The sequence below is a fragment of the Spermophilus citellus genome, assembly GCF_964194105.1.
Source record: "Spermophilus citellus genome assembly, chromosome: 16".
NCBI classification, from domain to species: Eukaryota; Metazoa; Chordata; class Mammalia; order Rodentia; family Sciuridae; genus Spermophilus; species Spermophilus citellus.
In genome coordinates, this window is record NC_138196.1 from 52,135,766 (window position 1) to 52,149,923 (window position 14,158).

The window sequence follows — 14,158 nt, forward strand, 5'->3', positions numbered from 1 at the left end:
TCTGGCCTTGGTTTCCTCACCATCTTGTGCTATTGTGATGTTCCAGTAAGATGCTCCCTCTCTTTCTACTCATGTCTGTTTAAAGGCGTCCTCTGCTCTGGTTCTTTACACTGGGCTTGTGACAGATTTCCCTGATTGTTACATCCCATGTCATTTCTGTAGTTTTAGACTTTCGTTTTGAATTTCTTCATAGGCAATTCAAAAGACCCAGCTGAGCAAATCCACTTTTTGTAAGTGAGGGGAGAAAGATGCCCAAGAGTAGCTGTAGCAGGAGAAGCTAGCTGTCCGTAGCCTTGTGTCTTCACCACTTAGAAATACCAGCTTCCTAAGCCTTTAAGCCAGTTGAATCATATTCTTAGCAAATAGCAGCAACATGATTTATATGCCTGGGCTATAAACTTGTTTAGATGACGATATGGAAATTTGCTTTTGAAAGAATAAAAAAAAACACACTCCAACTAGAACACCATTGAAATGAGAACACAATCCATCCATTAGTTTTAACCATTTATTAGCAAGTACGTGAATATTTCTTAGAGACTTGTTAAACCTCAGTCATAAGGCATGGTGTTTATGATCACATATAGCACATTAGGGCTATTTATTGCCCCTCATTTTCTTTTTCTTAATAGCAGATGAATTGAAGGGGAAAGATTATGTTGTCCGTTTCATCCATGAGAGTTGTTTTTCACAAGGATCAAAATGGGGTATTGTCTTAGTTCTTTATACATAGTTTTCCCATGTACAGTATTAACCAATTTGTTCATTGAAGTTGGTTTGCAGCTTGTTACCTGGCCGCCAGCTGAGCGGAATGGCTTAAAACCTCCAATAGCTTATCGTGATCACCCACTAAATGTAGGAATTTGGCTGAATTTAAATGCTTAGCATTACAGATTAGCATCTAATAAAATACTCGTCCATGTGAGCCATTCAGTCTGCAGTTTTCTGAAGATTTTTTATAAAACTTTTTCTTCTCAGACTTATTAAACTTTCCTGTTGGTGTAGTACAGACTGTAGCTTGACTGTTGATGCTTAAAATGGACAGATTAATCTCCTGTGTATGACTGTCTTTGTGTGGAAGGGAATTGTTTGCTCTTCTCACTCAGGGATGGGATTCTATTGAATAGCACCTGTGAATTCACATAATCTAGAATTTGTGGGGAATTACTGAAGAAACTTTGGGGGAAGAAGAGAGAAGGACCTGGGCTTGGGGGGTATAAGGGGTGAATAATTCCTTTTCAGATTGAAGTGCTGCAGAGTGATGAAGACAACTGGAAGGTGGAATGATTTGAGGGCAGTGCAAGTTTGCACATTAGACTTGTAAAGTTGTTGTCTTGGTAGAGTTGCAATACTGTTTGGACAGTTTGCCTGGAAAGACCCTCCCTGATGCCAGGTGGACCTTACTTGTTTAATTTTGTGTCTCCCCTACTAGATAGCCCATTGAAGGCCACACCCAGCCACTGGCACAGTCACCTCAGTACTCCTAGCACAGTGCCCCTACAACCTAGGTGCTCAGATGTGCACAGTGACGGGACTAGCACAATTCCTATGAATTCATCTAGAATAAGTCTGTGCTGAGTGAGCTCTTAGCAATCTGTTTCTTTCTGGGTATGTCTCATGTTGGTTAGACCAAGCACCCAACTTCCTATTTCATTCCAGTGGTTTAAAAAAAAAAAAAAAAATATATATATATATATATATATATATATATATATATATATATATATATATATATATATATATATATGCCCATTGTCTCTTCTTGATGGGAAGCTGAGCAGAAAGAAAACAGTGTCTGTTTGCAGAACTGGTACTGGCAGCAGCACTCACTGATGCCGGTCCCTGCCCATGGGTGGAGCAATGGGGTGACTCTGCTCCCAGCTCCTCATTGGCCCATCCTCCACCCCCTGTTCTCCTGAGAAGTCAAGTATGGATTTTGTCTGCTAGTTACCTTTAGCCCACTGGGCAGCAGTGTATGCCTCGGCATGTGACAAGTGCCCTGAAAGACCTTGGCAGGCCGGGCAAGCGCCAGCCGAGTGCCTCCAGCCCCCCGCTCCACCCCCAGCCTGCTGCCCTTTTCTGTTTCTGCAGTGGTATGTCACCTAGCAGTCAGCTGTTGGTGACACAGATGGTGAGTGGTTTTGTGAGTGCTGGAGCTTTCTCTCCAGAGTTTTGACCTGAAGACATTGGCTTATCTGTTCTTTCTCTCGTCATGTTAAACCTTGACATTCCCTCTGTGTGTATGTTGTGTGTTTGTGTGTATGTTGTGTTTGTGTGTGTGTGTGTGTGTGCAGGCGCTTACATGCATGCACATCTTATCCAGAGCCATAGTAGCCCAAGCATTATATTGGTTCCTGTGACGTTATTGGTTAGTAAAAGTAGCTTGATATTTTGCTACTCTTTGAAAAAATATATATAATGGTATAGATTTGAGTTTACATAGAAAATGTCTATATTTAAGAGAAGAAAAATCTTTTCAGTCTTGTAACCTAGCTATTTAAGGAAATATATAGTAAGTAGCTCACAAGTACCATCTGAACTTAGAGTGCCAATGTGCACACTTATCGGAATTACCAAAGAAAAGGCTTCCAACTCATTTACTATTATTTCCTTCCCTTTGCTGCCAATCTTCAGAATAGTTCATCAACAGTTTTCTTACTAGAATTATTCTCATTTATTTATCGGTACTGCACATTTAGTTTTTAGACTATATATAAATTGTAACATTAAGTTTGAGGCTTTGACATCTGTCAAGCTATTCATCTGATTGTCTTCTGTGTGTTTTGACTTCTTAAGTTTGCAAACTGTAGGCAAGCATCATTTTTTATCATCTGAGTAACTTACTGTTGTGTCTTCCGGACTAATCACATACTGTTGGTAGAGGAAATAATAGCAATATCTACCATTTATAGTGCGTTTTCTGGGGTATGGCATTATCCTAAACTGTTTATTTGAAACATTTAGTAGTTATGAAAGTCCAATGAGATAGGTATTATTTTCACCTCCATTTATAGATTTAAAAAAAAAAACAAAACTAAGGTACAGAGAGCTAATGTATTTTGTCCCAAATCATATAGCTAACAAGCTGGAGAGGCCAGATTTAATTCCAGAATCTTGGATCCTAAATATTAATCTATACTTTCTCTCAAATACTATATGATAACCTCTTTCTAGATTTACAGTGTTTGGTTTAAAGTTTATGGACACCAATTTATTCATTTATTTTAGATATGATGTCCTGGGGAATATAAAAGAAAATGATCTCGTCAGAATAGCCATCTGTGGGTTTCCAGCGTTTATATTCCACTTTTGTGGTGGGAAGAGCACCAGCAAGGTCAGACATTTTTGAAATTTGGATTGGTCTGTTTTACCAGTTGAGGAACTTGTTCTGAGACTGTAGGTGGTTTGGGCTTGTCTGATCTTTGCATTTGTGTCCCCATTAGCCTTGCTAAAGGGAGTGGAGTGTATTTGATTAGGTGGAAGAAAACAGAGATGTAATATCCCGGAAGAAAGTAGAAACTTGTGGTGCCACTTATTTGAGCATCTTGTGGTAAGAATTCTTTATGAGTAAAATCTTTTTAGTGTGGTTAATAAAAGCAAGATAATGTATTTGTTTTCTTTCCTTTTTTTAAATACAAGATAATGGAGAAAGGGAACAGAAATGAATTCCTAAATTCTTTTTATAAAAATGAAATTTGACAGCCAGGGAACGACCCGGATCATGGGCTATTAGACTGTGGGCTGAATGCCACAGCCTCTGGGGATTCTGGTGAGGCGTCCTTTCTCTCTGTAATGAATGTGACATTTTCTGTTCTGACAGAATTCGACCTAGGGCACCACCAGCACAGGACCATGCAAGCCCACGAATTGTTCCGGTATTTTCGAATGCCAGAGCTGGTTGACATCCGGCAGTACGTGCGCACCCTTCCGACCAACACACTTATGGGCTTTGGAGCGTTTGCAGCCATCACAACTTTCTGGTACGCCACGAGGCCCAAAGCCCTGAAGCCACCATGTGACCTCTCCATGCAGTCAGTGGAAGTGCCGGTAAGTCACGGACCCAGCCTGCCTCCTGGGTTTTCTCTGCATTGCACACTGGTTAAGCCCTTTGAAGGTGATATATCAAAATCACAGTCACATTCCAATATGTGACTGTGAGGACACTGTATGAACAGAAATGTGTTCAACAAACAGGGGTTCTTGGTAATAGTAAAAAGAGAAGCCAAAATTCAGGGCCCAGGGACAGAAGAGGTGTTTGTTGTTAGCCGGTCATCTTTCCACAGTTGCAGAAGAGCATTCCAGAGGTCACACTGTGCTTCCAGCCTGGCTTGGGCTCTGTGTAGGCACGGAGAATTCTATAAGAGTAAAAAGACAGCCTCTGTCCCCAGGGGTATTACGTTCCAGCAGGGGAGCGTCAAACCAATGTTCCAGGAAGGAGAATTTCACTTGTGTAACATCTGCTACTGGGAACTCATCCTCACACTGTAGAAAGGGATGCTGGGATGTCACATAGCATAGGGCTAGCATGGGAACTTGTCAGAGTAACAGCTGCTGCATTCAGGATGGGACAAGAAGAAACGAGAGCATTCGAGAGACACCCAAGCTTGAATTATTGAGTGCCACAGTTGTATATGAGCAGGTCGAACTGAAGGTCATGCCCTCCCAGTTGTGAAAATTAAATCAGAACATATGCATTTAGGGGCTAATGGGTGGGAAGGTATAGGGAAACCTCAAGACCCTTTCAGGAAGATTCTTTCTTAGTGCTTCTGCTCTGCCTTCCTTGCCTTCTTCATCTCTTTGTAGGGTTCATTAAAAAAAAAAAAAAAAAAAACATGAAAGGTTGAAAGGAAGAAGCAGCCAAGTTCTCAGTGGCACTCTGACCCTTTACCTACTCTTTGCTTTGTGGCCGCTCGCTTTCCTCTCCCTAGGTCAATCTTCAGTGTTTATAACTTTCAACACATAGGCAGAAGGATGTTGTGAAACACAGGATCCCCTCACTTACTGCTTTTAGGTGTGGAGGTAGAATAAGAGGCCTTCCCCATTTTTTATCAGCTGAATTCCAAGGAGGAGCATATGTATCCTTCTGCAGAGAGCCCTGGCTGGCTTACTAACATTTTGTCATTTAGTGAGTATTAGTTTTTTTAGTTTTAGACAAGTTCTTAGATTCATCCATATGAAATTTTCATCTACCAACCCAACTTATGCCAGATCTATAGAAACATAGAATGAATGAACTACTGTAGAGAAAAGTTGGCTTTATATTTTATTCCTATTGAGAAGGTGAAGGTAGCTTTAATATTTTCCCTCTGCTAATTACATATGGATAAGGAGTAGAATTTAACTTTCCCTAAGAGGTTGGCAAGAGGTTTTAAGCGGTGGCACTGCCATCGCTGTGGCAAGGGTATTGGCAACGACACAGGGTAGACATTTCTAATTTAGCAAGAAGTGTAAGAAATGCCTAATTCTTATTATGTGAGAAGTTGTAAGGGCATTTACAATGTGGTTTTTAAGTTCTAGCTTAGCATAAAGTCGTTGTGCCTTATTAAAATAATTATACAAGTTCTCTGTAGAACAATTCAAAACTCCAGATAAGCAGAAAGAAAATTAAAATCTATTATTTTACTATCCGGTATACAGACTTCCTGTTTTTTTCTCTGTGGCTATAGAAATAGAGCTCTGATTTTTCAGAATTCATAGGTCTTAGGAATAGATACTGAACTTGCTTTGCCTTTCAAAAATGTGTGTGTGTGTGTGTGTGTGTGTGTGTGTGTGTGGTGTTTACCAGTTATAGATGCTTTGATATATGTCATATGGATTTCTATGGCAGGGAAAGAAGAGCTTCATTCATTCATAAGGTAGTGGTGAAAATCCTGTTAATCTGGAACTATTTCAGGGACTGATGATCAGAAAGAAATGCTGTTGCTTTGTTCCTGCTTTGAGAACCAGGAGCGCCATTTACCAGCCCATTCCCATCTCACCGGGTTTTTATCACTCTCCTCTTCCCGTCAGCTTTGCATGCATATGAAAACAAGAGGAGTCTGCACTTTTGGATTGGCTGCTTCTCCTCACAGCCCACACTGGCTGTTTCCCAGCTCCACTTTTTTAAAGCAGCAGCACAGAGAATCTGTGTAAACTACACCTTTTAAATTTCCTCTGAATGAACGCTCAGGGCCGTAAAGAGGACGTCAGCACTCATGCTGTGGATCCATACGGGAAAGGCAGTGAAGACCCACACTGTAGCCTACACAAGGCAGCTTGGCTTAGGACCAAGAGTCCAGAAGCCTTTCTTAAATTTTTGAGCATCGTCTGATTTTTTGAGCATACCCTGTCCCAAGAGTCCCATGCCTGTGTATTCTGTGGCAGCTCACCAACCCGTAGCAATGACCTGAAGCCAGACTGTCCCTGCTGGCCAGTGAGGAGCACCATCCTCTGAAGTTTTGTGCTTACTGCTGCAATGTAACTTTAAGCAGAGGATGGAAGCAGTCTTTGTGGAGTTTATTTGTTTTAAAAACACTTTTATACTCAATGTGCAAGGTTTTCTGTTTATTTCGGTCTAGTTTGCTTGGTCAGATTAAGAGCCATGACCCCCTAGTGAAGATGCTCTTCCCTGGCGCGCCTGGAAACCTTTTGGCATGGTTAGGGCTCAGACCTAGTGGCTTCACTTAAGGGAAGGACAAGAGCATGTCGGAGCCAGAAAGGACTGGGGAGCTAGAGAGCCATGGCAGGGGTGGGCCGTCTCCTCTGCTAGACCAGACAGCTCTGGGCATGTTCCCCTGACTCTCGTGGCCTTCACATCCCTCATCTGGAAAACAGAAGTGATGGCTTCTGCCCTCCTTCAGCTACACAGTGTCTGCCTGGCCCACAATAAGTATTCAGGAAACATTAGCTTTCTTCTTCCCTAAAAGTCTTCCCATTTCACACTCACATTTTATACATGAGAAAACTGAACCCAGAGAGGTGAAGTTATGCCATAGAATCAGTGGAAGATCTGGGACTCTTTTGGATTGCCGTCACTCTAGCAGTTTGAAAGTTGTGTAATATAAATAACTAGGGCTCAGGCAAGGGAAGATCCGAGAATAAGAAAAGTTTAGTTCAGTCCAGGTGAATCTGAAGACGCAATTGGCTGGAGCCATGGAACAGGCCTCTCACTTGTGAAAATGTATAGGTCAGTGCGAAGAACTGCTTGGGACTCCTATCCATGCAGAGAGTGAGAGCCATCCTTGAACTAAGTAATGAGAATAACCTGTTTTCATTTCTTAAAACTGGTCATTCTTGGGTAAGAACTTGAAAGAAGTAAACTAAATATAGTATTACCCTGTGTGTATTGGTTTCAAAATCCAAAGGTTACAGCTCACTGGAGGTTTTCTCAATGCCAAGGCCTGCACAGGCCAACCACAAACCTCTCGACTCAGATGCACACCGCAACATGAGTTAGAATTCTTAGTCCACATTGAGAAGATATGTATGGAGCATATTATGGAGTAGGATTTTTTTCCCTGTGGCTGGTAGAATCACTTTTTTCCATATAATCAATTTATACCCAGGTGTATATGTAAAGAGCCACTTGTAAACTGGCATAAGTCATTTCTTCAAGAGAAGAAAACAGGTCATTGATTCATAAGTGTTCATGAAAACTCACACCAGAGGCTTGTAGAGGTAATGATGATATAAACTATAAAGGTGATGCCTTCCTGGACTGGAGCATCGGGGACCAGCTCTGAGCTGGAGAGCTCTTGTTGAATTGGGCAGGATCAAATACTACTGTGAGGCAAACATTTAGGGTCAAGCCTGAGAGGGAGCTGTCAGAGAAGGGCAGATGGATTTGGATGGTGGTATCACTGACTGTCTCTGATGCCATCCTGGAAGTCTGCAGGAGTGTCAAAGCCAGCCATAGGATGGGGCATTAGACTAATGAGTTTGATTCAGGTGGAAGGTAGCATGTGAGTACCAAGGGAGGTTAGGAACAGTTGTTGCATTGGTTATTTCTGTTGCTGTTTGTAAATGTGATGCTATCTATATTTCTGTAGTCATTTGTAAATAGAAACCTCATTCTCACCTTTGGGTGGCCTTGGGTCCGAGTAGTTTTTAGATATATTTTTGATCAGAGGTGCAAATGAGACTGCAGAGGGTTTTCTTGTCTAGTGCTTTGGCTTCTTACTTGGAGTCTTCCTAGTGTTAATCTTATCTATATCTTAGCATTTACTTAGCATTTGTAACCACAGATTCCCCATGGCTTATTTCTCCCTTGTCTTGATCATGGTGTAATGTTCAAGTGATCAAATAAAGATGTGAGCAAAGATTTAACTACCTAATTCTACCGTGGGCAATTCCAAGAGTTCTTCGTCATGTTTTCCTGAAAAGTGTTCAAACATATAAGAGCATTTTCAGCAAGCAATCCTAGCAGTTGGGATGGTGAGGGTGGATGGAGAGTGTTCTTCGAGTGCTGTTTCTGCTCAGAAATATTATTCTGGTAATGTGCAAACTTCAACGTTTCATACCTTTAGATAACTTTAGCACCTTTTCTAAAACTTAGCAGGCTTCTTAATAACAAACTATATATATATATTCCTTTCTAAAATACTTTTTTTTAACTACACTCATAGGAAACTGAGGTAAGGTGTTTATAAGATTTTTGTGCGGACTTAGAAACACTCTAGCAAGTGACTAGGGGTTTGATTAGGTGGAGGAAGTATCAGCAGGAGCCATGGCAGCTGGGTGAGTGCCCTGCAGGTGAGAGGCAGGAATTAGAGAGAGCCAGAGGCAGAGTTTCTGGTCTTCATGCCAAGACCAGGCTACTGGGGAATTAAGTAGCTGTCTTAGGAATTTGAGGAAAGAAAGAGGTTGATTGTTATTTTTAAAGAAGTGTTTGTTTCTGGGTTTCCTTTAGTAGGAAGAAAAAGCTAATGTTCACTGTACAGAAATACGATAAAGCAGGTCTGAAAACACCGTGTGATTTTGAAATAATGCCACTTCTCACAGGACTCCTTAAACAAGGAACACATGTACACATAAATCCCAGAAATGCATGCTGTTAATATTTATTTGAGTTTTAAACAGTCTCCCCCAAATGGGGCCAATCGGGGCCAAATAAAAAATGACAAACATTGCCTCCTCTGTGCCACTTGACAAAATCCCTGTTGCACACCGACAATCCAAAAGGCAGGCGACAAAGGGTAGGAGATATGGTCCCTGTAGATGAGGCAGAGGTAAAGCAGAGTGCTGTGTGTGTTCTAAATGGCTGTCAGGTAAGAATTCTGTAGGTAGTCCTCCCAACATTGTGTGTTTGTGGCCACTTGGATTTTGTGACTTGAAACTTTCTCCTCTTTCATTGAGGTGGGAGGATGATATTGTTCCTCCTGTGAGTGGCAAGACTTTTTCTGGTGAGGAGCTAGCTATTTTGCTAAGCTCGTTCATAACCCGCCACCCACCCCACCTTCTCCCTCAATCAAATCCTCTGATTGGGATCTTGGGAGCTCAGGAAGTTAGAAATTGGAGAATGAACTAGGAGTGGAAAGAACAGAAAGTTCTGAGAATTAGAGGAAAGTGTTGAAGAATCAAAATGCCCAGCTAAGCAATGGTGCTCTGGACTCTGTCTCCTCAAGGATTCAGGTGAGTGACCCATGGGCAAGTCTGGAACCTGCTTGCAACCACAAAGCAAAACTCTTACCTGACCAGGTGTCCCCTTGAGCTAGCTTTGAAGCTCTGCTCTATTATTTCATAGACCTGGGACTAGAAAGGGAAAGTGTCCCCCTGAGACTATTTCTTTATCTGGAAAGTGACTGGCTTTTTATGAGTACTCAGTAAATACTCACCTTCCTGCAGGTGTGGGTGGAAACCCAGCATTGACTGTTACAGGGAAGCTTTGTTTGCACTTGAGTAAAGGATCTTGGGAAGTTAGCCAGTAACGTGGTGGATAGCAAGCCCAAGGGTTCACTGTTACCCTGTGACTTTCTGTAGTGAAGCATACAGTCCAGGTGTCATCCAAACGTCCTGCTCATTATCAGAAATTGTTGTGGGGGATGTGGAGGGGTTTGCCCATAGGCTAACCTTTAATACACCTCGTCCACAGGGGGGGTGTAGCTCAGTAGCACAGGCAAGTCCCTGGGTTTGATCCCCAGTACTGCAAAACAAAACAAAACAAAACTGGTCTGCTACATCAGAATCTAGAGTTGCTTGAGCCTCTGTGGAAATTGATGGCCAGAGACCCCCTCTGAAGGGCCACTGGAGAGAAAAGCAGTTTTGTTCTTTTTTATAAAAAGAAACGAATGTTGGTAGCCTGGCCAGAGGAAGAGATCCATAAAACGTAAATGCTAGGAGGGATATACTTTATGCAGAAAAAGCGCAGAGTCACTTTTTACCTCTCAGACTGGGGTTCCACATGCTGCTTTTTCCCCTAAAGATGGGATGTAGTGTTAAAAATTCAGTGGTCAGCAATCTCTTTAGAAGTCACTTCTTACTGCTCCTTTTCTTTCTTTTCCTCCTCTCATTTCCCCTTCCTCCCTCGCTGCCTTGTCTTTCTTTTTTTTTTTCCTGCTCCCCCTTCCAACCCTCCCTTGAGCATGAACAACAGTAGCCCAATAAGGCATTTACCTGATACTAATAAGGCCTGTAGACACGCATTAGGTAGATTGGTATGAGTGAGACCACTATTTATAAAGCCTGGGCCTTTGTGCCTCTGAGAAATCTCAGGGATATAATGTGCTTTTGCATTTAAATATGAAAGTGCACAGAATAACTCGTCAGCAAGTGTTCCTATTTATCAAGTATTGGCAAGAGCCTTAGTCTTGGGAGCAGCGGATCCTTAGATGTTCATCGTTTTCCTACTCCTAGCTTTCTCCCTTACTGCCTTGAAGGAGAACTTGAACTTTTATTATTCTAATTTAGCCTGAGCCTTTATTTCCTAATTCAGCCTGCAGGGAGACTGACCTCCAAGGCACCTTAGCTCATATATATGTTGGAGAATATAATGGTGACCACTGACTTGGCTGTAGCGTGTTCAATGAACACTGTTTTGTTTTAAAACTGGAAGAACTATGTAACCACATGAAAGGGGCCTATAACAGAAGGCATAAAAACCCCATAATCTCCTTGACTCACAGTCTTCATGACTGGTCAGAGCTGTCTCCTTAGCTCTTTAGCTTCTTGAGCACAACTAATTGCCTCCGCCCCCAACCTCCAATCAGCAGGTTATGACAGAAGGCCACACTTAAATTATTTTCCATTTCCATAGACGTTCCTAGAAATAGCCAGGTGGACTTGGATAACCTAGTAATTAAATGCCTGCTTTTGAAGTGACTATTTCATAACATGTGAAGACACTGGGGGCTCCAATGGTTCTAGCCATGCTTCCCGGCAGGCAAAGTGCTGTCCTTGCTGCTTGTAGGTGTAACTGAGGTTGCAAATACTCAGTATTGTACAACATTTTTATTCAAGAATGGGAATACTTATGCATCAAATATGATGATTTTTTTTTTTTTTTGCAAGTTAGAAGCAGCCTTCAGAAGTGTCTGCTGCCCCTAGAGGGGCCTTTATTTTTTTTATTTTCTATTTTTTAAAAGAGAGAGAGAGTGAGAGAGAGAGAGAATTTTTAATATTTATTTTTTAGTTCTCGGCGGACACAACATCTTTCGTATGTGGTGCTGAGGATCGAACCCGGGCCACACGCATACCAGGCAAGCGCGCTACTGCTTGAGCCACATCCCCAGCCCCGGGCCTTTATTTTTATACTTTTTTAGAGGTGTCTTTTCAGGTAGTTAATGGATAGCTTCAAAGCTCAAAACTTCTTTAATATAAAATATGATGATTCTTTAACATAATATGTGATTATTTCATAAAGTAACAAATTTCAAAGCACAAAATCTTGTTTGTGCTTGCACCCATCTCACTTATCCTTCTCTGAAAATTCCAGTATATGCCTTACTATTTAGTGGCATTGTAACTTTTTTGCCTGTTTTACCTGTGTCTTAAAGCTAGTGCCTCTTTTGGGCATACATCTCATTCACTGCTTCCCTTTCAAGCTTTTGCTAATTAGTTTAATTGCTAATTAGAGTAATAAATATCTTGTCCTCAGGTGTATAAGGGGATATAATTAACTTCTTTAGCTTTGATTTGGCAGTTTTATCTCCATGTTTCTCAAAATCCTAAAGATTATATACCACTCAAAATTTAAACCTAACTAAAGGATTATTTAACTAAAAGTTTGTTATAAAATGATCCTCTAGAGCAGTGATTTTCAAAATGAGAATTGGGGTGGTGACCAAGAAAGGTGGCCTGTCTTGAAGAAATACCATCTCCATATCCAAGCTAAACCCAGTCTCTTTCTTCAAACCTGCCCTCTGGCCCCGGGCCTTCCATTTGCATGCATGGAACTGCTCTCTTCTCAGCCCTTGGATCCCCTTCCTCCTTTTCTACCACATACTGGTGCCTGTCAGGCGCTATCCATCGGTGCTGAAGGGCTTCTCTCTTTTTGCCTACCAACCTGGTCTAGTACATGGGTTTCTATCTCGTCTCTCCCTGCATCCTGCTCTACATACTGCTTGAACTCCCTGCTCTTTCTAAAGCATTGCCTTGACCTTCACCACTTCTCTGTTGGAGAATGGCTCCAGGATGATGCTTCTCAAACTTTTAACCTGAACCAGAATCCTCTGACAAACTTGTTGAGACACCAGTTACTGGACTGCACCCCCAGAGTTTCTGATTCAGCCCTGGTAATTCCCTTTCCTAATAAGTGCCAGGTGCTCGCCAGACTGAGGACTTTGACTGTAGGATGAGCCTGTGCTCCTCAGGTTCCAGGCTTCCTCCTGCCTGTCCATTTTGACTTCTTCCAGACTCTTCTCAGCCAAAGATCCTTTGGAGTCTCTTTGGTCACTCAAGGGCAAGACTTGGGCTCCTTCAGAACAAGCTTATGTCTTGTTCCCTTGAATCGCATCTGCCCCATTTACAGCCATGAGAACCACTCTGCAGAATATAGGAAACAGTTGTGCTTTTCCAAAGATACCACTGAGAAATGCCATGAATGAGTTAATGTCCTGATGGGAGATACAGAGTGTTCCATCCTAAGCAGAGTGCCAGGAGGACCTCACTGTGGACTGGCCAGGCTACCTGTACTTCTAGCCGAGTCTCAACAGTCTAGTGAGTTGGGTCAGTGGCCAGGAGGCATGAGTTATTTGTGGCAGTTGGCTCTTCTGCACCCTGTACACTTATTTCTTTTTCACTCTTCCTTATTTTCCCTCTTCTCTGTCATTCTGTCCCCTTCCCTGGTTCTTTTTGGTGGCTTCATAAGTTGAAGACGCTTCTGATGCTTACTATAAAACCACAAATTCCTTTTGATTTTAGTCTATTTGTTAAGGTAAATATATAGTTTATGGAGGATTTGTACTGTAATTAGTGCATGCGGTTGGTTATATGATTAATATTCTACACATTCAGATATTTTTAATTTTTTTATTTGTTTTTAGATATACATGATAGTGGGGTGTATTTTGACATATTAAACATACATGGGGTATAACCCATTACAATTTGATCCCATTCTTGTGTTGCATGTGATGTGGAGTTACACTGGTCATGTATTTATATATGAGTATAGAAAGTTATGTCCAATTCATTCTACTGTCTTTCCTATTCCCTTCCCTTCCCTTCATTCCTCTTTGTCTAATCCATTCAACTTCTATACTTCCCCTCCCTACCCTCCCTTGTTATGGGTTAGCATCCACATATCAGAGAGAACTGATTTTTTGGGACTGGCTTATTCCACTTAGCATGATATTCTCCAGTTCCATCCATCCATTTACCAGCAAATGCCATAATTTCATTTTTCTTTATAGCTGAGTAATATTCCATTGTGTGTGTGTGTGTGTGTGTGTGTGTAATGTTTTCTTTATCTATTCATTTATTGAAGGACACCTAGGTTGGTTCCATAGCTTGGCTATTGTGAATTGAGCTCCTACAAACATTGATGTGTCTGTGTCACTACAGTATGCTGATTTTAACTCCTTTGGGTATAAGCTGAGGAGTGGGATGATTGGGTCAAATAGTGGCTCCATTGCACTCCATACTGCTCTCCAGAGTGGTTGTACCAGTTTGGAGTCCCATCGGCAATGTATGAGTGAACCTTTTCCCCTATCCATTCATATTTTATAGGAACATTCTTATTTAA

The 14,158-nt window shown here is 41.6% G+C and overlaps 1 protein-coding gene across 5 annotated transcripts in view; it reads left to right on the forward strand.

The window, feature by feature from the left end:
* ACSL1 (acyl-CoA synthetase long chain family member 1) overlaps window positions 1-14,158 on the forward strand; it is a 60,763-nt gene that overhangs the window by 14,221 nt on the left and 32,384 nt on the right. For 3 of the 5 annotated variants that reach the window (XM_081269394.1, XM_081269398.1, XM_081269396.1), the window contains exon 2: window positions 3,821-4,047. In XM_081269394.1, coding sequence (XP_081125520.1) covers window positions 3,853-4,047 — 195 coding nt within the window. In that variant the 5' untranslated portion in view covers window positions 3,821-3,852. Of the gene's footprint in view, window positions 1-2,107; window positions 2,132-3,526; window positions 3,551-3,820; window positions 4,048-14,158 lie in introns of those variants that run through there. The other 2 variants (XM_081269397.1, XM_081269395.1) reach the window with 2 other exon arrangements.